Source organism: Armigeres subalbatus, chromosome 3 (genome assembly GCF_024139115.2).
Source record: "Armigeres subalbatus isolate Guangzhou_Male chromosome 3, GZ_Asu_2, whole genome shotgun sequence".
In the NCBI taxonomy this organism is placed as follows: Eukaryota; Metazoa; Arthropoda; class Insecta; order Diptera; family Culicidae; genus Armigeres; species Armigeres subalbatus.
The window spans coordinates 305,732,190-305,755,499 of record NC_085141.1 but is presented as its reverse complement, the minus strand read 5'-3'; the positions used below and the strand labels follow the sequence as shown (position 1 = coordinate 305,755,499).

The 23,310-nt window shown below is 42.4% G+C and overlaps 1 protein-coding gene across 5 annotated transcripts in view; it reads right to left on the bottom strand.

The window, feature by feature from the left end:
* The window catches only part of LOC134225108 (igLON family member 5-like), a 379,522-nt gene that overhangs the window by 53,582 nt on the left and 302,630 nt on the right, over positions 1–23,310 (bottom strand). For all 5 annotated transcript variants that reach the window (XM_062704890.1, XM_062704894.1, XM_062704891.1 and 2 more), the window contains one exon: positions 7,801–8,031. In XM_062704890.1, coding sequence (XP_062560874.1) covers positions 7,801–8,031 — 231 coding nt within the window. The remainder of the gene's footprint in view (positions 1–7,800; positions 8,032–23,310) is intronic.

Here is a 23,310-nt window from a genome sequence, read left to right as displayed (position 1 = left end):
GTCGATCCATACATCTACACCGGGGTCACCTGGTGGATGCCGACAGTTTCCGCGTCAACGAACAGGAGGAGATTCGGAACATGATTGAAGACGAGATGTACAAGTTCCTAGGTTTCCTGCAACTGAAAGGAATTCGCCATACGACGATCAAGAAAGAGCTGCAGGAAAAGTTCTTGCATCGTGTCAACAGTATTTTGAAGAGCCTCTTGTCGGCCGGCAACAAGGTGAAGGCGATAAACACGTTTGCTGTGCCCTTGTTGACATACAGTTTCGGGGTGGTAAAGTGGACCAAGACTGACTTGGAGGCGTTAGAACGAGCAGTACGAGTGGCGTTCACTAAGCATCGCATGCGCCATCCAAAATCGTCCATTGAGAGAGTCACCCTGCCACGTACAGTAGGAGGAAGAGGCGTCACCGATATACAAACACTATGTGTTTCCCAGATCCAGCAGTTGCGAATATATAAAGTTCTGGAAAACCAGAACTGCCACGAAATCTATCGCGCTACCCTAGCAACACAATTCAAGCCGATTTGGTTGTGGTAACTCATATATGACTGAATTTGGTCATATATGAGTAATATAAACCTATTTACAACATGTGTGCTGCTCGGGTATGTGTGAAGCTGACCACGGATTCAGTGCCCTGCATCTGGCGTAGGAGGACTATCAGCTGAATTGTGACATCAAAACTGTCGACGAGATGATCGCATCGTGGAAGCAGGAGTTGCATGGGACGCACCCCCATCAACTGGAGCTGGAATATATCGACAAAGCGGCGTCGAATACGTGGCTGGTGCGGGGTGAACTCTTCTCAGAAACAGAAGGATTCATGGTAACCATCCAGGACCGAGTAATTGCGACGAAGAACTATCGGCACTATATATTGCACGAAAACGTGGAGGACCGCTGCAGGAAGTGCAATTCAGTAGGAGAGACGATCGAACATATCGTGTCCGGGTGTTCAGCCTTAGCTGATTCAGCTTATCTCGGTCGTCATAACGAAGTAGCCAAGATTGTGCACCAACAGCTTGCTTTAAAGCACAACTTGGTTAACCAGTTTGTCGCCTACTACAAATATGTGCCTGTCCCGGTTCTGGAAAATAGTTTCGTGAAGCTGTACTGGGATCGCGAGATCATAACGGATGTCCTCATTCGTGCCAATCGGCCCGATATTGTGGTCTACGACGAGGATGAAGCGGGTAACCCTCATCGACATTGCTTTACATTACCGCTAGACCATAATGTCCAAACAACATTCTCCAACAAGATAACGAAGTACCATGACTTGGCGGAGGAGTTGAAGCAGATGTGGCACCAGGGCAGCAGGGGGCAGCAGGGACCATGTCCAAGGGCTTGACGACCCCTCCCCAGCTGTCTGTGAGTCAGGGAGAACTGCCTAGGGCGTGGTGGGATTTAGCAGTGGGCTCTGCTATCAAAGCAGACTCGTAAGCAGACTCTATCAAAGCGACTGTGTGCCGCTTCAAAAGCACAAGCCCAGGGAGTGCCATTGGCACATCAGGATCGATCCCAGTAAGATCCTGATTATGGTATACTGGTTGCATGTTATTGGTCTTGTTTTTTGATATTGAGATATTGTGAACGCGAGGGCTGGTAGTCTGGTTATTCTATTCTCTTAGTAAGGCCGGGTGACACCGACCTGAAACGGCGAATGGGCTAATGGCCAGGCTGTCTTCCGTCCCCTAAAACCGTGGCGGGCATTGTAGCACGCGGTACAATCTTGTCGCTCAGCTGGCAGCTGAGTGGGAGTAGGCTCAGATGCTCTTTCCTGACTAGCGCTGATCTGGCTCTGAACACGAAAGTGTCAACCCTCGCATGGCCTCCCTGCATGCCGCAAGGTATGTATAGATAACCATGGGATCGCGAAGGCGACTACACCAGCAGGGTTCGACAGCAGCCGCAAGGGGGACCCAACAGCGATGAATTCTAACAACACAATACACAAAACGGCGAGGGATGCAGGTGAGGCGAATGGTGGTAAGGAGAACCCTTTCACCAGACGTAGCGGCCTTGAAAGGTCTCCCCAAAGATCGCCGGGGGAAGGCGATGGAGAAGCCCGTGGAGGGTCTGAGGAGGTGCCGGTTGAAGTAAAGATGGACGGCCCCACCCTGACCCGCGTCATCAAATCTGTGATGGCGAACCACGAAGAACGCGGTGGTCACACGATGGAGGTAGTCACGGAGGTATCCGACGTGATTATGTCGTTCCTAGACAACCGGGTTAAGTACAGCAAGGATCTGAAACTTGCTGTGCAGGCACTCTGTGCCCTAGTAGTTGAGGCCAAATCGGAGTGGAGGTCCCTACTAGAGGCCAGCAAGAGAGAGCTCCGCAAACTTGTCAAGGAGCGGAAGCAGGCGGATAAGGACAAAGAGGAGGCAGAATCGAAAATTCGTCTCCTGTCCGAGGGCAAACGACTGGCGGAGAGCCAGGTCGAGGAACTCCGCAAAAGGATGGCTGTAACTGGGGCGACCTCGAAGCTGAGTAAGGTTACGCAGGAGGCGAACCTGAAAGCAGCTGTCGAGAAGTCCGCAGCCCGAAGCCAGAGAAAAGGAAGAAGGTCGAGCAGAAGGATGGCCATCCCAAGCCGGTGAACCCAGTGCCCCCACCATCGAGGACCACTGAAGCTCGCCGGGAGGAAGATCTACCGTGGAGGGAGGTCGTGAATCCCAAGAAGGCGAGAAGGCAACGGCAGCAGGCGGCAGAGAAAGCGGCAGGCGGAGCGATACGCGCCACTGTTAAGAAGGGTAGAGCCCAGAAGGAGACGGGTGCGCCTTCCAATGTCAGTGGTAAGCGTAAAGACAGAGGCGAGGCGATTATCGTCAGTACTGACGACAAGAGCTACGCCGAAGTCTTGAAGGCCATGAGAGTTAATGACAAACTCGCTGGCCTAGGAGAGGATGTCAACTGCATCCGAAGGACGCGGAGAGGCGAGATGATTCTCGTCTTGAAGCGGGATGCTGCTCAGAAGAGTACTGAGTACAAAAGTTGACGGAGGAAGTCCTGGGCGATGGGGTTCAAGTAAGAGCCCTATGTCCAGTTTCGAACATCCAGTGCAAGGGCCTGGATGAAGTAACCGAGGCTAGAGACCTGGTCGACGCACTGAGAGATCAGTGCAATGTCGAGATCCAGGAATCTACGGTTCGGTTACGCAAAAGCTTCGTGGGAATGCAGGTTGCCTCATTCCAAGTACCTCAGGCTGAGGCCAAAAAGGTAATGGATAAGGCTAAACTGAAAGTGGGTTGGTCGGTATGTCCGCTAAGTATAAGCCAACCGCTTCAGACCTGTTTCAGGTGTCTTGGCAACGGTCATAAGTCTTATGACTGTAAAGGACCTGATCGCAGTAAGCTATGCCGTAGGTGTGGAGCTGAAGGCCACCAAGCTCGCACCTGTCAGACTGCACCAAGGTGTCTGATCTGACAACAGACACCAATCTGATACAGACAACAGACACCTCACCGGTGTCCAGGCTTGTCCGGCCTCTAGAAGGATCCAGACACGCAGGTAACACAGCTGAATCTGAACCACTGCAAGGCGGCTCAATTGCTGCTACAACAGTCGGTTACTGAGTGTAAAGCTGATGTAGCTTTGCTGTCCGATCCATACCGCATCCCTGCCGGTAACGGTAGTTGGATTGCGGATAAGTCTCAGATGGTGGCCATCTGGACTTGCGGGCGATATCCCATCCAGGAGATAGTATCATCACCTGATGATGAGGGTTTCGTTATAGCAAAGGTAAACGGTGTTTACTTTTGTAGCTGCTACTGTCCTCCCAGGTGGAGTATAGTGCAGTTTACTAGGGTAGTAGATAGTCTTGCAGCAAAACTAACTGGCTTAAAACCGTTAGTTGTAGCAGGCGACTTCAATGCGTGGGCAGTGGACTGGGGATCCCGGTCCACAAACACCAGAGGTCATACCCTGCTAGAGTCGCTAGCGGTATTGAACGTAGTCCTGCTGAATGAAGGCCAAGTGCCAACGTTCAGGGGACCGAACGGTGATTCATGCATCGATGTGACCTTCTGCAGCGCGGGATGGACGGTGGAGCCAGAATGGGAGGTTCATGAGGGGCATACCTCCAGCGATCATCAGGAAATTCGTTTTATGATCCGGTATACCCCCGTAGCAATCACAAGGCGGATCGGCAAAGCCGATCTAGGATGGCGCACCTCGCAGTTCAACCCAGAACTCTTGGAGGAATCACTACGATGGGAGACGCGAACAACGGGATTAAATGGCGACGATGTACTAACCCGTGCATGCGATGTGACGATGCCTAGGAGGACCAAACCTCCCGGAAACCGGCAACCTGTGTACTGGTGGACTGACACAATTGCACACCTTCGTAGAACCTGTCTTCGAGCAAAGAGAAGGCTGCGACGTGCCAGAACAGACGCTGATAAGGTCGAGAGACGCAGGGTGTTCCAGACAGCGAGCAGAGCTCTGAACTACGAGATCAAATGTAGTAAGAGAGCCTGCTTCGAGCGGCTGTGCAGGATGGCAAACGACAATCCATGGGGAGATGCATACAGGATGGTGATGGCTAGGACCAATACCACGCCACCTGAGAAATCTCCGGGGATGTTGGCCAAAATAGTCGACGGGTTGTTTCCGAGGCATGAATCATCGAACTGGCCCGCTACACCGTACGAGTCAGTTGACGTGGTACCGCTAGTGACTAACGAAGAGCTTATCGTAGCCGCAAGAAAATTTAAGCTCAATAAGGTGCCAGGCCCGGATGGTATTCCAAACCTGGCCCTTAAACACGCCATTCTTGCCAATCCAGATATGTTCAGGAGCTGCCTCCAGAGATGCATGGACGAAGGAAACTTCCCAGATCGATGGAAACGGCAGAAATTGGTGCTATTACCGAAGCCTGGCAAACAGCCGGGGATCCTTCGGCATACAGACCAATTGCCTACTCGACACAGCTGGAAAGCTGCTAGAGAGGGTCATTCTGAATAGATTGTCGGCTTATACAGAGTGTGCTGGTGGCTTATCTAGCAACCAGTATGGCTTCCGTAAGGGCCGTTCTACCATCGAAGCAATTCGAGCGGTAACGGATACGGCCAAGATAGCGAGAGGTTTAAACAGAAGCGGTATTAGGTACTGCGCGTTGATTACACTTGATGTAAAAAACGCGTTTAACAATGCTAGCTGGGCAGCAATTGCTGACTCCCTGCACCGATTGAGAGTTCCGGATTTCCTGTGCAGGATACTGAAAAGCTATTTTCAGAATAGGATGCTGTTATACGACACTGATGCTGGTCAAAAGTCGATCGTAGTGTCCGCGGGTGTTCCACAGGGATCGATCCTTGGACCGGTTCTGTGGAATATTATGTACGATGGAGTATTACGCCTAAGTCTCCCGGCCGGTGTGAAAATAGAAGGCTTTGCGGATGACGTAATGCTAGAGGTAACAGGAGACACTCTCGACGAAGTCGAACTGAAGGCTTCATACGCGATTGGCAGAGTGGAGGAATGGCTCAACTCGAGGCGGTTGTCCCTTGCACATCACAAGACGGAAGTCGTGGTAGTGCATAACCGTCATGGGTTGCAACAGGCGAGAATAAGAGTAGGGACCTGCACAGTTAACTCCGTGAGGTCTCTCAAGCATCTGGGCGTGATGATCGATGATAAGCTCAATTTTACGAGCCACGTCGATTATGCATGTCAGCGGGCTTCATTGGCGATAAAATCTAAAATCACGAATGATGTCCAACAGATCGGCGGTGCATAGTCAAGTGCGTAGGCTGATAGCTGGCGTAGCATTGTCTATCATCCGTTATGGCGTGCCGGCATGGGCCGTAGCACTAAAAGCCGAGTGCAATGTAAAGAAATTAATCAGAGTACACCGGCTGATGTGTTTACGTGTCGCGAGCGCATATCGCACCATATCATATGAGGCGGTGTGCGTTATAGCAGGAATGATGCCGATCGACATACTCTTAGAGGAGGATGTGGAGTGCTACAACGAAAGGGACTCGGTGCAAGTGCGACGTGTCAAGAGAGCAGCTTCGTTGCTTAAATGGCAAAGAGCATGGGACACCGAAGTCAAAGGTCGTTGGACCCACAGACTGATTCCAGATGTGTCCAACTGGGTTGATAGGAAGCATGGTCAAGTCAACTTCCACCTAACACAGGTGTTGTCTGAACATGGCTGCTTTAAGAAATTCCTACACAGGTTTGGCTTCGCAGATTCTGCGGAGTGTCCTGAATGTGTAGGTGAGGTAGAATCGGCAGAGCATGTGATGTTCGCATGCCCGCGATTCGAGATAGAACGCAATGCCATGCTGCTTATTAGTGGTATGGATACAACCCCGGACAACCTCGTCGAGAGGATGTGCCGGGAGGAAGCTATATGGAATGCGGTGAACACAGCATCTCGACAGATTATGTCGAAACTGCAGCGGTGGTGGCGTCTTGAACAAAACCAACGTGTGCAGTAAGGGCACCTGTGATGCAGTGAACACTTTGCTCATCCCGACAACCAACATGTCGTGGGTGGGCTGCGGGGACCTCAGTATGTAGATATAGAGGTCATTGCGGTTCACGCGCGGTGGTTGTTGTCGGGGTGCTCGTCTCCAACGTGAGATTATGATACGGACCGTTAGGTTACTATCATAGCTTGCGATCGACGGGTGGTGAGGTAGCCACCCTTGAAGTCGATGTTGTGTGTATTGACGTCAAGTGCGTTAGCATAGGCGTGAGCGTTCTCAATAGTCCCCCCCTGATGTATTGCTTAATTGCGGGCCGGGGGTACAGACTGGCGAAAGGGTTTTGGTTTTAGTGGGTCGGGTAAGAGTTACATGACATACCCATCCCCACACTACCTGAGTACCTCCTCAGGTGTCTGGTTGCAGATTTCCGTTTACCCTTGCTCAAGAAAAAAAAAAAAAAAAGATGTGGCACCTGGAGGACGTGCGTATAATTCCGGTTGTTATCTCAGCAACCGGAATCGTCCCGAAATCTCTTCTGAGATCCTTAGGAGAGCTGGAACTATCTCATAACCTCCATAGCATCCAAAAAACAGTGGTTCTTGGAACTTGCAACATCGTAAGAAGATTCCTGAACCACCATAACTAATACATCCAAACGTTTATTATAGGATTTTAAGTCAACCGGCGAATGAGATCCACAGAGCCTAATCCCCTGCGGCATTCAGATTGCCCGGGATACGTTAAAATTCCCAGCACGCTTGCTGAGGAAGTGCCAAAACTCTATAAAAATAATAATAATAATAATATAATAAATTCAATAACTGCATATTAGAGGCCACACATAAATTTCTTATTCCTCCCGTGGATTCGCATAAGTGTCTCTGCTTATGGAACCACCCCACCCATTGTTGGCCCTTCATACAGGAGTCTGATGAAATACAAACAGTAGTATAATCATGATCAAATCGTTTGTCAGATATGGCCAGTGCTATCGGCAGGTGCCTTGCTACAATAGATGGTAGTATCATCATAATCATCATCATTAGAGGCCACACATAAATTTTATTTGATTGTAGAATTTATTTGTACTTCGCGTGGAGAGCGGTTATGTGTGCACTAGTATAGTAGGCATCATGAGTTAAATTTATGGATGATTGCCATTAAAAATGTGTGGATTTTTTGCAGTGCGCTTTTGCTTCCCAAAAACGATGATTGATAAAAAGGTCATCTCAATCTCAGCAGCTACCGAACGATTCCAACGCAATCACGGTAAAGATAGCGACCAATATAGCAAACCGGCAGCGCTAATGAAATCGAATGAAAACCGAACGGAGAACGATACTCACTCTGTGGATTGTTCACCCGGCAGGGCAGCGTCACCGTTTCGTTGATCTCCGTCTCGACGGTTTGATTCTTGGTCAGCAGCATCGTGTTGAAGTCGCTCCCGTTGACATCGTTAGTCCCACGCTCCTTCGACGGTTCATCCTCGTCTTCGTAGTCGTAGTCGTCCTCTTCGGCCGTCGTGCCTCCCCTCCGTTCTTTCGAGAGGCTACTACTGCTGGCCGGATGGGGTGATGCTGGAATTAGGAAGAGAGAAAAAAAAAATGAAATTAGACATCACTTGTCATGATTGTGGGGATTGGTCTGGAAGATGTCTGTTACGGTCAAGTCGTCCCGAGTTATCTATTTAAGCATAAACGTTCGGCAGTTTTTTTAGAAGTTTGATATCTCAACTAATTAATCTCGTTTATACTGTTTCATGCAAAACAGATGGCCGCTCTATGCTGAAGTAGGGGTTATTGGCTGCGGTTTGTTTCAGCGAGTTTAGTCCAGCTCTCAATTCTATACCGCGTCTGCCTCTAATTATTTAAAGATAGCGAACACGATTTCCATTAAAGATTATCCATATAATCATGTCGCACACATAGGATTACAAACAACGCAAATCAGATTTGACCATCCCTCCGGTTATGGTCGATTTATGGCGGCTCAGCTCAGGTCACATTACACGCGACACACCGACCAACTGACTGGGCGGCTTCCATCGTGTGACATTTACCTTCATAGAGGAATCGTGGTCCGTTGCGTGGCCACGGTCGGGGTCGGCCTGTCTGGCAGCGCCCTAACTTTTTTCCTATGCTTTTAAGTATTCAGTCTTAGTTCCTCTTTCCTCCTATTAGTCACCGAGAGTTATCGCCCTTATGTGGAACATCCACCCCGTAGTTCGAGTTCGAGTGGTGAAAAGGTGTCAGGTGAAATACATTCGCCTTAGAAGCCTTGCAATTGCGACCGGCACAGTAGTTTTCAAAATGCAAATCGCGTTAAATACATACCACGTGTTTCAGTTCGTCGTAAATAATCAATTCTTGCTCTTGGGTCTAAAAATGTTCTACAAGCATCTCCATAATTACGCCAATATGATTGGAAATTGAACTGGGAACGGACAATAATAAAAAGATGTTTTTATTTGGTCGCTTGATTGGTTGTTGAGAGTTGAGAACGACTGACTGTTTTCGGACCGCATATACACAGGAGAATGCAGCAGTTTTCCTATGTGAGCTGACCGCAAAATAATTCACTGCTGGTTGTGTCACAACATACGGGATTCTATTGAAGTGCAACTTCGATTCATTTCCTTCTATTGCAAGCTGACCCCTGTTCAAATGGTACGTCCTTCAAATGGTACATAGGTACCTTCAAAAACGGGCCTAAAGGTCAACTTGTATGTATTCCTTTCCGTTTTTATGGCCTTCCCGGCTCGTATACGTAACCCACATGATTCGGTTGTGATTTTTCGTCCATGCGACACAGTCGGGAGGCTTTGGCGAAAATAATATATGTACGGGTGCGAAAACGTTCATAATTTATTGCCTTGCGGAGAGTTAAATATGACTCAATTTCCGCAATTGTTCGCTTTTTGTTCCTAAACACAAATGAAGGAACGAGCGACGGGGAGGTTGCTCACAGGCAATTTGGGTGGTAATATATGGTATTTTGTATAATAGGATCTAACAGTGAGAACACAACCTCGATAAGTTAGGATAATGAAAAGTATTTGTATTGTATTTGTATTGTATTTGTATTGTATTTGTATTGTATTTGTATTGTATTTGTATTGTATTTGTATTGTATTTGTATTGTATTTGTATTGTATTTGTATTGTATTTGTATTGTATTTGTATTGTATTTGTATTGTATTTGTATTGTATTTGTATTGTATTTGTATTGTATTTGTATTGTATTTGTATTGTATTTGTATTGTATTTGTATTGTATTTGTATTGTATTTGTATTGTATTTGTATTGTATTTGTATTGTATTTGTATTGTATTTGTATTGTATTTGTATTGTATTTGTATTGTATTTGTATTGTATTTGTATTGTATTTGTATTGTATTTGTATTGTATTTGTATTGTATTTATAATATAATTGTATTGGATTTGTATTTTATTTGTGTTGTATTTGTATTGTATTTGTATTGTATTTGTATTGTATTTGTATTGTATTTGTATTGTATTTGTATTGTATTTGTATTGTATTTGTATTGTATTTGTATTGTATTTGTATTGTATTTGTATTGGATTTGGATTGGATTTGGATTGGATTTGGATTGGATTTGTATTGTATTTGTATTGTATTTGTATTGTATTTGTATTGTATTTGTATTGTATTTGTATTGTATTTGTATTGTATTTGTATTGTATTTGTATTGTATTTGTATTGTATTTGTTTGCGTTTTCCAATACGATTTGTTATTCCACGCAGATCTGTTTTACAAAATAATTCGAATATTCATTCGCACATCTAAATGCATATATAGCGAACGTGACAACATTGACCGACCATCCAAGCGCGAATCAAACGAATAATTTACCATCCTGCAAAATGGGATCACCACCCCCATGAAACGGCTGTCATCCACGAACAACTCGGCTGAAGCCGAAAACATGGTGCTGCAACATGGTGCTGGATGTAAACATTGCCGGTTAAGCAATAAACACACGAAGTCAGTACGTTGAAATCGGATGCGTAAGCGACATGTGTTGTATTGTTAAATTATATTCAACGAGATGTATTGCATTGTTGCGTGATTCTCGGCGTAATTAATTGGCGCTTTGATGTTTCATGAAGAAGAAGCTGAAAGATGATATTTAAAAGTTTCGCACGGGAAAACATACGAAGATATCTCTAAAATTCTAGAGGCAATCTAATTAAAACGGTAAACAGTACGGGGTTGGATTTTTCTTATACGGTGTATTAAGTATGATATCGCAGAGTAAAATTGAAATTGAAATATTGTGTTTATTGTGCAGTAGGAAACAAGTCAGGGGTTATACTGCTAACCGTTTTTAATTGAATTGCTTCTAGAATTTTAAAGAAGAGTTTCAAAAATTTCTTTGTATGTTTTTCCGTGCGAATAATTTTGATTATCATCTTTCTGCTTCTTCTTCTTCATGCAACATCAAAGCGCCAATCGCAAATTCTCTCGCGGCAGTATGAACGGAGCTTAAAATAGGAAAGGCAACACTAGCGCCACCCAATCGGTAGACGGCTTCAAGAACTACATCTCATTTCAGGGGGGTGGGGATCACCAACACGTTTCGCAGCGAATCACTTGATGAATTATTGAACGTATTGTATTGTATTTGTATTGTATTTGTATTGTATTTGTATTGTATTTGTATTGTATTTGTATTGTATTTGTATTGTATTTGTATTGTATTTGTATTGTATTTGTATTGTATTTGTATTGTATTTGTATTGTATTTGTATTGTATTTGTATTGTATTTGTATTGTATTTGTATTGTATTTGTATTGTATTTGTATTGTATTTATTTGTATTGTATTTATATTGTATTTGTATTGTATTTGTATTGTATTTGTATTGTATTTGTATTGTATTTGTATTGTATTTGTATTGTATTTGTATTGTATTTGTATTGTATTTGTATTGTATTTGTATTGTATAATTGTATTTATTATTGTATTTGTATTGTATTTGTATTGTATTTGTATTGTATTTGTATTGTATTTGTATTGTATTTGTATTATATTTGTATTTGTATTGTATTTATATTGTATTTGTATTGTATTTGTATTGTATTTGTATTGTATTTGTATTGTATTTGTATATTGTATTTGTATTGTATTTGTATTGTATTTATGTGTATTTGTATTGTATTTGTATTGTATTTGTATTGTATTTATATTTGTATTGTATTTATTATTGTATTGTATTGTATTTGTATTGTATTTGTATTGTATTTATTGTATTTGTATTGTATTTGTATTGTATTTATATTGTATTTGTATTGTATTTGTATTGTATTTATATTTGTATATTTGTATTGTATTTGTATTATATTTGTATTTGTATTGTATTTGTATTGTATTTGTATTGTATTTGTATTATTGTATTGTATTTGTATTTATATTTGTATTGTATTTGTATTGTATTTGTATTGTATTTATTGTATTTGTATTGTATTTGTATTGTATTTGTATTATATATTTGTATTGTATTTGTATTGTATTTATATTATATTTGTATTGTATTTGTATTGTATTTGTATTGTATTTGTATTGTATTTGTATTGTATTTGTATTGTATTTGTATTATGTTGTATTGTATTTGTATTGTATTTGTATTGTATTTGTATTGTATTTGTATTGTATTTGTATTGTATTTGTATTGTATTTGTATATTATATTTTGTATTGTATTTGTATTGTATTTGTATTATATTTGTATTGTATTTGTATTATATTTGTATTATATTTGTATTGTATTTGTATTGTATTTGTATTGTATTTATATTGTATTTGTATTGTATTTGTATTGTATTTGTATTGTATTTGTATTGTATTTGTATTGTATTTATATTATGTATTGTATTTGTATTGTATTTTTATTGTTTTTGTATTGTATTTGTATTGTATTTTTATTGTATTTGTATTGTATTTGTATTGTATTTGTATTGTATTTGTATTGTATTTGTATTGTATTTGTATTGTATTTGTATTGTATTTGTATTGTATTTGTATTGTATTTGTATTGTATTTGTATTGTATTTGTATTGTATTTGTATTGTATTTGTATTGTATTTGTATTGTATTTATATTGTATTTATATTGTATTTGTATTATATTTGTATTGTATTTGTATTATTTGTATTATATTGTATTTGTATTATTATTTTGTATTGTATTTGTATTGTATTTGTATTGTATTTGTATTGTATTTGTATTGTATTTGTATTGTATTTGTATTGTATTTGTATTGTATTTGTATTGTATTTGTATTGTATTTGTATTGTATTTGTTTGCGTTTTCCAATACGATTTGTTATTCCACGCAGATCTGTTTTACAAAATAATTCGAATATTCATTCGCACATCTAAATGCATATATAGCGAACGTGACAACATTGACCGACCATCCAAGCGCGAATCAAACGAATAATTTATTGTGATTCTCGAGATATTATAGCATTTTGCTCATTCACCTCTGCCTCGCTTAGTTGTGCGCCGCTAAGGTATTGTGTCATATTATGGTACTTTACTCAATTTAAGTGTAGAATATTACATCACAAATTAAACATAATTGCACTACTAATATCCACTTAAACAATATCCTGAACGCAACACAGGCGAAAGAAAAGCAAAAAACTACTAAACCTCGAACAATTTCACTTAAAAATATCTTTTCGTAAAGGGACGACAATATGCTACATACCTTACAAGCGAATGTGGAAAAGCTTACCGAAAGCTCACATCTATTTGACATTGGTTTATTTACTTTTTGCATGGCGCACAACTCGGCGCATGGGACCCGGCGCGTAACTGGTGAGCCAGTATGCTAATTTTAGAAAAGAATCGCAATACCATCCTGCAAAATGGGATCACCACCCCCATGAAACGGCTGTCATCCACGAACAACTCGGCTGAAGCCGAAAACATGGTGCTGCAACATGGTGCTGGATGTAAACATTGCCGGTTAAGCAATAAACACACGAAGTCAGTACGTTGAAATCGGATGCGTAAGCGACATGTGTTGTATTGTTAAATTATATTCAACGAGATGTATTGCATTGTTGCGTGATTCTCGGCGTAATTAATTGGCGCTTTGATGTTTCATGAAGAAGAAGCTGAAAGATGATATTTAAAAAGTTTCGCACGGGAAAACATACGAAGATATCTCTAAAATTCTAGAGGCAATCTAATTAAAAACGGTAAACAGTACGGGGTTGGATTTTTCTTATACGGTGTATTAAGTATGATATCGCAGAGTAAAAATTGAAATTGAAATATTGTGTTTATTGTGCAGTAGGAAACAAGTCGGGGTTATACTGCTTACCGTTTTTAATTAAATTGCTTCTAGAATTTTAAAGAAGAGTTTCAAAAATTTCTTTGTATGTTTTTCCGTGCGAATAATTTTGATTATCATCTTTCTGCTTCTTCTTCTTCATGCAACATCAAAGCGCCAATCGCAAATTCTCTCGCGGCAGTATGAACGGAGCTTAAAATAGGAAAGGCAACACTAGCGCCACCCAATCGGTAGACGGCTTCAAGAACTACATCTCATTTCAGGGGGGTGGGGATCACCAACACGTTTCGCAGCGAATCACTTGATGAATTATTGAACGTGCCCTCGCTTTGGGCAACCGCTCGGAATTTGTAATACGATGGTCCTACTCCCATGCCAGGCACACTTTGCCACCCGGATTAACTTGTTCGATTGGCGCCCAAATCTGACAGTCGTGCAAATGTTTTTTTATTGTTTGTTCCATCAAATATCTTTACTTTTAAGGGTGGTATGGACTTCTAAAGTACTGTGAAAATAGATAGGACAAGTAGTGGTCAAGAAATGATTCCGCTACTGAAATTCCTTAAACAGTACGGAGCTCACAAGGAAATCGAATAATTAGGCAACAGCAGGCGTTTTTCAGTGAACAAAACACAGACTGGCGTCTTCCCTTGCGGAATAATGCACTGATGCATTATTCCGCAAGTAAAATGACGTTTTGATTTCTTTTCTCCATTCTGTTTATTTTGTTTGCGATTAATTTCAGGTCTACCATTTTTTCGTCCGTGGTGATCTTCAAGTTAGTGATACGGGAAGCAATGTTGGAAGTCGGTGCTGCCAATGGGCAAGTTCATGGATGCAGCGGAGTAAACAAGGCCGTTCTCAACCAAAAAGCACTGACTCCACCTGGCAAACTTGAACGTTCGAATACCCCATGAAAATTTTGATGGCGTAGCCACTGTCGTACTCGCGTTTGGACTGCGTGTATAATGCTATCATCATCAGTGCTTCCACAGTGTGCCTGTATGTCAAAAATGGAAGCTGTTCCCAGCCCAGCTCGCATGTGTTGTCGTAGTCTCTGGTAAATGGTATGATTGCTTCAAACATTCACACCATTGACCCCTTCCAACACACTTCCTGCAGTGGTACGATAACGAATTCATCAGTACATCAGCAAATGTGTTTTCCACATTATGAAATTAAGCGATTTGCAGTTCTACGTACCGATCTTCTAATAACTGGTCCCTAATCGTCACTGTGGTTTCTGTGATTGTTCCGGTCCGTATTATCTGGGTGATTAATTTATCGTTGCTTTATATTTTTAAATGCTAGCTAGCAAGACGGGCGCCAAACCGCTGAATTCTCGAAAAGCTAGTTCACAATTTTCGCAAGAATTCGGACGATGATCAGACGAACAGGCCGCACTTGCTGGGTGAACTTAAATATGCTTGATCTGATTAGCACATGCAAAGATAAATAAACCCCTCATGGTCATTGGTCAAGGCCAAGGAAGGCCGGAAGCTAAGGGCATATTTATATAGGTTTGTTCTTATTTTTCAAGTACACAATATACGCATTGTACGCCATGACCAGCATTCACCTTGTTAAATATGCCAACTATTATCGCAAAATTATAAACACTCATATCGTTATCATCTAAATCAAACACCGTTGAATTGTTCCGGAAAGCGCCTATTTACGCACGACGGCTATTCAGCTACAGCAACTCTATTTGGCGGCTTATTAAATTTAACAGTTCAGACTCACACCCTGCGCAATCTTTACATGATCGTTACCACGCGACGAGCTGAGCTTAGTTTCAATTGTCTTTGGAACTCCTTTGCGAATTTTCCCTGATTTTCAATACTCTTCCAGGATTCTTTCCGATGTTATTTCCTGAAAGTTGATTGGCATAATTCAGGAATTCCCTCGGTTTTTCAACAAAAATTCCATCGTGAATTCTACTCGAAAAAGCAATTTTTTGGAACTGTTTCTGGAGATAACCTAGAAGCCTTTCTGTAGAATTTCAAAACGAATGTTCAGATGAAATTTTAAAGAAATTCCCAAGAGAATATGTAGAAATGTTTTCAGTGGTCCTGGTGGATTTTATGGGAGAATTTTGTGGAAGAATTCCTAGAAGAGTTCGTGGTTGAAAAAACACAGAACTCCAAGAAGAATTTCCGGAGGTACTTTTTTAGGATATTCTAGGAAATTCCTGAATACTTTTCCCAGAGATAAATCCTTAAGAATTTTTTGAGGGATTTTGATTGAGGGGGAAACAGCATGGGAAATTTAAAAAAAAGTCTAGTAGGAATTTTTTTATACAAAAAGTTTTCGTGGGAATTTCTTAAACAGTTTCTGGTGGCATTTCCAATTTCCGAAGGAGTTTTCGAGGAAATTTTTTAAAGTACTTGAAGAATTTTTGAATTTCCGAAGATCCTGAAAGCTTGCGCAACGCAAATTTTCTGAAGTTCCTGAAGAACCGGATGAATTTCCAGAGGAATTTCCTCCGGGTTTTCTACCAAAAAATCTTAGAACCAATTTCAAGGGGGAATTGTTGTGGTGCTGAGAAGTGCTTGAAGAAATTTTTGGTCAACTTCTGTGTAAGAATTCCCAGTTGAATTCGCAATAGAATATATATAGAAATTTCCGGCAGAATTCCCGGAAGTTGGGTTGAGGAATACTTTAAGGATTTTCTGGAAGAACTTCCTTATCTGAGCAGTACACATGTGGCATGTAGGTTTCTGTTACCTCTACATATACCTGAAATCGTTCACATTTGAGTAACAGCAACAAAATCGGTTCGTATTTTGCTGCTAGAAATTATTGAAGGAACTACCCTAGCAGTTCCCGTAGAAACTCACGAAAGAATTCTGATCGGTCTTCAGGAAAAACTACTGAATTAGCTTCCTAAGTAGTTCCTGAACTTTCCGAGGAGTTCCTGAAATTTCTTTTACGAAGAATTGCTTATGAAATTTGAGAAGGAATTCCTGGAGAAACATCCCGAGGAATTATTGAAGGAACTTCCCAAGGAATTCTTGAAAACACTTCTAGAGAAATTCCTGCAGGAACTTCTGGGTGAATTCTTGGATTGAACTTTTTGGTTGATCTCCTGGAAGAATTCTTTAAGGAATCCATTTTGTTCCTTAGAAGTTCCTGGATTAAGTTATGAAGTAACTTTCTCGAAAAATGCCAGATGAAGCTTCCCAAGGAATTCCTGTAGAGTTCCTGAAGGAATTTTCCAAGGAACTACTGAAAGAACTTCCGAAAGATTTGTGAGACGATCATCTGGACGAATTTCTGAAGGGACCTTCGACGTAATTGCTGAAAGAACATTCGAAGAAATTCCAGAAGGAACTTACGGTGGAATTCCTCTGAAAATTTCTCCAGGAATTCCTCCGGGAGTTCCTCTGGGAATTCCTCCAGGTATTCCTCCGGAAGTTCCTCCAGGAATTCCTCCGGAAGTTCCTCCAGGAATTCCTCCGGAAGTGCCTCCAGGAATTCCTCCGGAAGTTCCTCCAGGAATTCCTCCGGAAGTTCCTCCAGGAATTCCTCCGGAAGTTCCTCCAGGAATTCCTCCGGAAGTTCCTCCAGCAATTCCACGGGAGTTCCTCCAGGAATTCCACGGAAGTTCCTCCAGGAATTCCTCCGGAAGTTCCTCCAGGAATTCCTCCGGAAGTTCCTCCAGGAATTCCTCCGGAAGTGCCTCCAGGAATTCCTCCGGAAGTTCCTCCAGGAATTCCTCCTGAAGTTCCTCCATGAATCCCTCCGGAAGTTCCTCCAGGAATTTCTCCGGAAGTTACTCCAGGAATTTCTCACGAAGTTACTCCAGGAATTCCTCCGGAAGTTACTCCAGGAATTCCTCCGGAAGTTCCTCCAGAAATTCCTTCGGAAGTTCCTCCAGAAATTCCTCCAGAAGTTCCCCCAGGAATTCCTCCGAAAGTTCCTCCAGGATTTCCCCCTTAAGTTCCTCCGGAAGTTTCTCCAGGAATTCCTCCGGAAATTCCTTCGAGAATTCCTCCGGAAGTTCCTTCGGGAATTCCCTTGGAAGTTTCTTCGGGAACTCCTCCGGAAGTTTCTTCGGGAATTCCTCCGGAAGTTTCTTCGGAAGTTCCTCCGCAAGTTTTTTCGTGAATTCCACCGGAAGTTCCTTCGTGAATTCCTCTGGAAGTTCCTTCGGGAATTCCTCCGGAAGTTCCTCCGTAAATTCCTCTGAAAGTTCCTCCGCAAGTTCCTCCGGAAGTTCCTTCGGGAATTCCTCCGGAAGTTCCTTCGGGAATTTCTCCGGAAGTTCCTTCGGAAGTTCCTTCGATAATTCCTCCGGAAGTTCCTTCGGGAATTCCTCCGGAAGTTCCTTCGGCAATTCCTCCGGAAGTTCCTTCGTGACTTCCTCCGGAAGTTCCCCCAGGAATTCCTCCGGAAAATCCTTCGGGAATTCCTCCGGAAGTTCCTTCGAGAATTCCTAGGGAAGTACCTTCTGGAATTCCTCCGGAAGTTCCTTCGGGAATTCCTCCGGAAGTTCCTTCGGGAATTCCTCCGGAAGTTCCTTCGGGAATTCCTCCAGAAGTTCCTTTGGGAATTCCTCCGGAAGTTCCTTCGGGAGTTCCTTCGAGAATTCCTCCAGAAGTTCCTTCGGGAATTCCTCCGGAAGTTCCTTCGGGAGTTCCTTCGGGAATTCATCCGGAAGTTCCTTCTGGAATTCCTCCGGAAGTTCCTTCGGGAATTTCTCCGTAAGTTCCTTCGGGAATTACTCCAGAAGTTCCTTCGGGAATTCATCCGGAAGTTCCTTCGGGAATTCCTCCGGAAGTTCCTTCGGGAATTCCTCCGGAAGTTCCTTCGGGAATTCCTCCGGAAGTTTCTTCGGGAATTTCTCCGGAAGTTCCTTCGGGAATTCCTCCGGAAGTTCCTTCGGGAATTCCTCCGGAAGTTCCTTCGGGAATTACTCCGGAAGTTCCTTCGGGAATTACTCCGGAAGTTCCTTCGGGAATTACTCCGGAAGTTCCTTCGGGAACTCCTCTGGAAGTTTCTTCGGGAATTTCTTCGGAAGTTTCTTCAGGGATTTCTTCGGAAGTTCCTCTGGTAGTTCTTCTGGAAGTTCTTCCAGGAGGTAACCAGGTTTCCGGAATGCCATGGAACCTGACCAGCACCACTCAGTCACCTTAAATTAGGCACTATTGAGCTCGTTTCGCGAAATCATGAAGATTGAGACGTCGCAAGATGGATTTCAGATCACTTCAAAATGTGGCCACTTCCCCGGGGGAACTAGGTTCCTGAAATGCCACTGAATGTGACCAGCACCATTCAGGTACCTAAAAGTAGACTCTTTTGGGTTCGTTTCACGAAATCATGAAGTTTGAGACGTTGCAAGGTGGGTTCTCAACAAACAATTTTAGCTGAAGAAGATTATTTTCGGTCATCTATATCAGAGAGCGTGAGAAGTTCAGTGCGTGTTGGCTCTTGTTTCGGACAGCAGAACGATCGCGCGATTTGCCGAAATATTGTGTTTTGCATTGCGTGGCCGGTAATAAAGTTAATTAGTTCAGTGCGTGTTGGCTCTTGTTTCGGACGGCAGAACGATCGCGCGATTTGCCGAAATTTTGTGTTTTGCATTGCGCGGCCGGTAATAAAGTTAATTAGTTCAGTGCGTGTTGGCTCTTGTTTCGGACGGCAGAACGATCGCGCAATTTGCCGAAATTTTGTGTTTTGCATTGCGCGGCCGGTAATAAAGTTAATTAGTTCAGTGCGTGTTGGCTCTTGTTTCGGACGGCAGAACGATCGCGCGATTTGCCGAAATTTTGTATTTTGTTTTGTTTTTCCCTTAGGACGGTTCGTAAGTAAATTAATGAATATATTTTATTATTTTTACAGCATATACTGTTATTGACAAACGCTCTATATTGTCGAATAGAGCTCCCTATTATTCACCTTTCCCACTAACACAAATTTTCCTTCCCGAGACATCTATGAAAGTAGTATGGATTCCCTGCATCTTCACTAGTAGATGTTGAACTAACATTCCTTCCCTTCCTTCCGTGATTGTAAGGACGTGGCCAGGTATACAACTGCTACTGTATAGGAAAAGGTACTAATTCCAAGTACCAATTTGCGACAATATACAGTAGATTGCTCAATTCAAGCTCTGTCTGGTAAGGGGGCGGGTGTCGCGGGAGAGGGTTCTCTTCGTCGACTTCCCCTCATTTGAATGGAGGTGACAGGCAGGGAATTTCTTTGTAGTTTATCACCTCAGAATGCAAGTTCGCATTGTTTTCTCTCGTTCTGAGGTGATAAACCACAGAGAGATCTGCTTCTTGTCACTTTTGTTTATGGGAGGGGAGGTCGACGGGGAGAGTCCTTACTTGCGACATACGCCCTTATTCCAGATGGAGCTTGAATTGAGCATTGTATAGCCACCCACGATTTGTACAATCACATATGCTATGCTATGCTATGCTATCTATATCAGAGAGCGTGAGAGTGAATCGTCGATTTCCCCTCTTGGGAAAAAATGTTGCAAAAGGCAGTTTTTTTTTTAATAAAGCGAAATACAACCAAATGAAGCATCCACCGGATATAATTGTGTCTTCGCTATTAGATGTTGTAGTTTTGAAACAAAAATTGATTTTATTACTGCCCTAGCAGCACACATCTTACACAGGTTACTGCAACACATATGTGACCAGATTTGGTGTCCAACCTGGTTCAAAGCGTAGAAAACGGAGAGGAGAGAACGTGAGAGTCAGCAGAATTCGATTCTTATCGGGGTCTCGATCAACCGTCGTTGGACCTTCAGCGCCAGCAAGTACTCATAAGCAACATAGCTAGGTTTAGAGAAGGCAGGGTAGCTAGGAGAGAATATGTGAACACTGAAATTGGACCAATCAAGTTAATTATCTTCATTCGTGCATTGGTCCCAAGTAGATACCCGTAGGAGCTTATTCTGCATTGATTAACATCTCAATTGAAATGAATTCAACGTTTATTTTTATTCTCTTTCTCATTTAACCTTTTGAATTTATAATTCCTGTAGACTAAAGAGTTCTCTCGGTTTGCACGGTGGGTTTGAATAGGTAAGTTTATTCACCGTTCGGGTGCAAGATTTCGCGTAGTGTTTGAGCCATTGAAAGACTCGCCCTAGAAGAAGGTCTCATAGCCCGGATCCCAAAATAGCATCAGCAGTCTTCCTTATTTGAGGAAGTGACGCATGAGCCGCTGTTTGTACTGAACTTCAGCTAAAACGTTACATAGTGAATTCTCGCATTGTCTACGGGTCGAAACAAGTGAAACCCGGACAGTTGCTATCGAGCTCGGACCTGGGTCAGAGGGGGGATGAGAGGGCATCGACGAGCATGTGAACTGGTCATTTCTACACATCCACAAAATCATGCCCTAATTGGGCTCTGGAGCCACCCTATAGCCCTATAGCGAAACAGTCTTCCATGTGGACATAAAGGGCGCCATTTTGGACCACACGCCACGGCTGAAAAGTAAAAGATCGTTACTGATACTGCAGCCGGAAGAATCAAGCCTCAAGATTTACCACACACGACGAACAATTCTAGCTACAACTATCCCAGCATGGAACGGGAGAGTGAGGAAGATAGGTTCCTCGCAGCCATTCTACGATACAAAAACCCCGGGCGGAAGGTATATGTAGTTCCCCATGCACGACGACAAGTTTTGGTAAGGAAATCCGACCAAGTTTCGCCGATCCTGAGAGGGTACAGCCACGGGGTTAGTCAAACATTACAACACCAACGGCGATGCGGGCGAGGAGATGCTTCAAGAGATTATTATTTTTAGAAAACAAATTGCAACTGTTTATTTCCAATTTCTTACCTGCTTAATGACAGACAAAAATGTTTTTATCGCCTACTGTATCTTTACGTCATATTACGTCAATATTACTTTGGTAATTTGATCAAATTTTCCTTGACCATTTTCCTTGAGAACTGCGTACTAGGCTTTAGAATCAGATAACATTTTGAGTCGACCTGATGGATGGTCGAGTGATGTCACTTCGGCAAGGTACGCCTACTTAGTCGTGTGTCATATTAACAAAGGATTTAAAAAAACTACTTTCCTCTACATCGCACATTAAATCATTGCTTTTCGATTGATGACATAATTCTTCAACCATTCTTAGAATAGCGATAGAGGACAAAGCTTACAAATTGGAATGTTGAATATTAGATTCAGGTTCAGATTTCTTTTATCATCCTTGTCGAAATAATGGATCTGAATCCGCTTGTGGCATTATTTACAGCACGACATCCGGAACGATGAATTGAATCGGATTAGGTTTCTTCTGTACGCCGTAGGCTTTTTCATGATCAAATTTGCAAGATCACCAGTCGAGTTGTAGCAAAATAATTGGGTGTTAGGTGACATGGTGATAAATTGAATGTGAATATAAATATGATTCGATAAAAGAGCATAAACAACCTGAAAGCAAGCTGGACAGCATAGACCATTTCTAGAGCTTGACAGACATTGTTTTTGCGGAAAGTGAGGCTTACCAAGTGTTTGGTCAACGCCAATGTTACATCTATAATGTAGTACAATGAGGCAGCGTCCTGAACATATATGGACTTTTAATGTACGAAAAAATCTTTGGATTTTCACGGAGATTTTCTTCGAATTTTGATTAGAATTTAACTTATATTTCCACGGAAATTTTGTTTGAGTCTTCACAGGAAAATCATTTAAATTTCCACGGAATATGCTTTCGCTTTTCCACGAGGACGAGGACGCGGTAAAATTCCTTTTGAGTTCTTACAAGATGTTTGTTCCTAATTCCTAATTTTCACGAGAGGTTCTTCCGAATTTCCACGGACATTGTTTCAGTCTTTCCATTTTACTATTTCATTTGGTGAAAGTAATATTCAAACTACAGTACATGGGTCGCATGTGACATACTGCCACAGTTAAACAAGATGGTGAAATTTGTTAACATTTGTTCGTAGATCTCGTTCAACAACTCAATCGAATTTTGTGCCACTATTCGTTGACAAGCCGACATATTGCCAGCACCTGCAAAACTGCGAGAATATGATAAATGAATCAATGAACGGATGGAACGAAAATTAATCATAGAGCTATTTGCCCCTTTACTTTGACGGTGTTGTACCATCCGAGTTTGGATGGTCGTGTGCCTGTCGAAATTTATGGTCACGTTTTTTCCCACTTCTAATGTCTACTGGTAACTATCAGCTTTTTGGTGGCGCACTCGTCCAATGGAGGCGCGTGACACTTTCGGTTTTCCTTTGAACCTATAGTTGCGGTGAAGCTCTACTCAGCCAAGCAAGTGCAAGGTGCACCCTTCCCGCTACAGCTGAGGTCTCAACTCAACTCAAAAGGCCCATCATCAATTAGGTATGAATGCTACACACAGAAGGAACGGTGTGCCATTCGGTTTGATTTTATGATGCATAGTTACATGCTGTAAAATATGATAATTAACTGGTTGTGTTTACGAACGTTGGAGTCGGTCAGGCCACTTCGAGGGTGGCAAATGGTTCGAGTGAGTCAATGAATGTTGGTTGGATGTAATG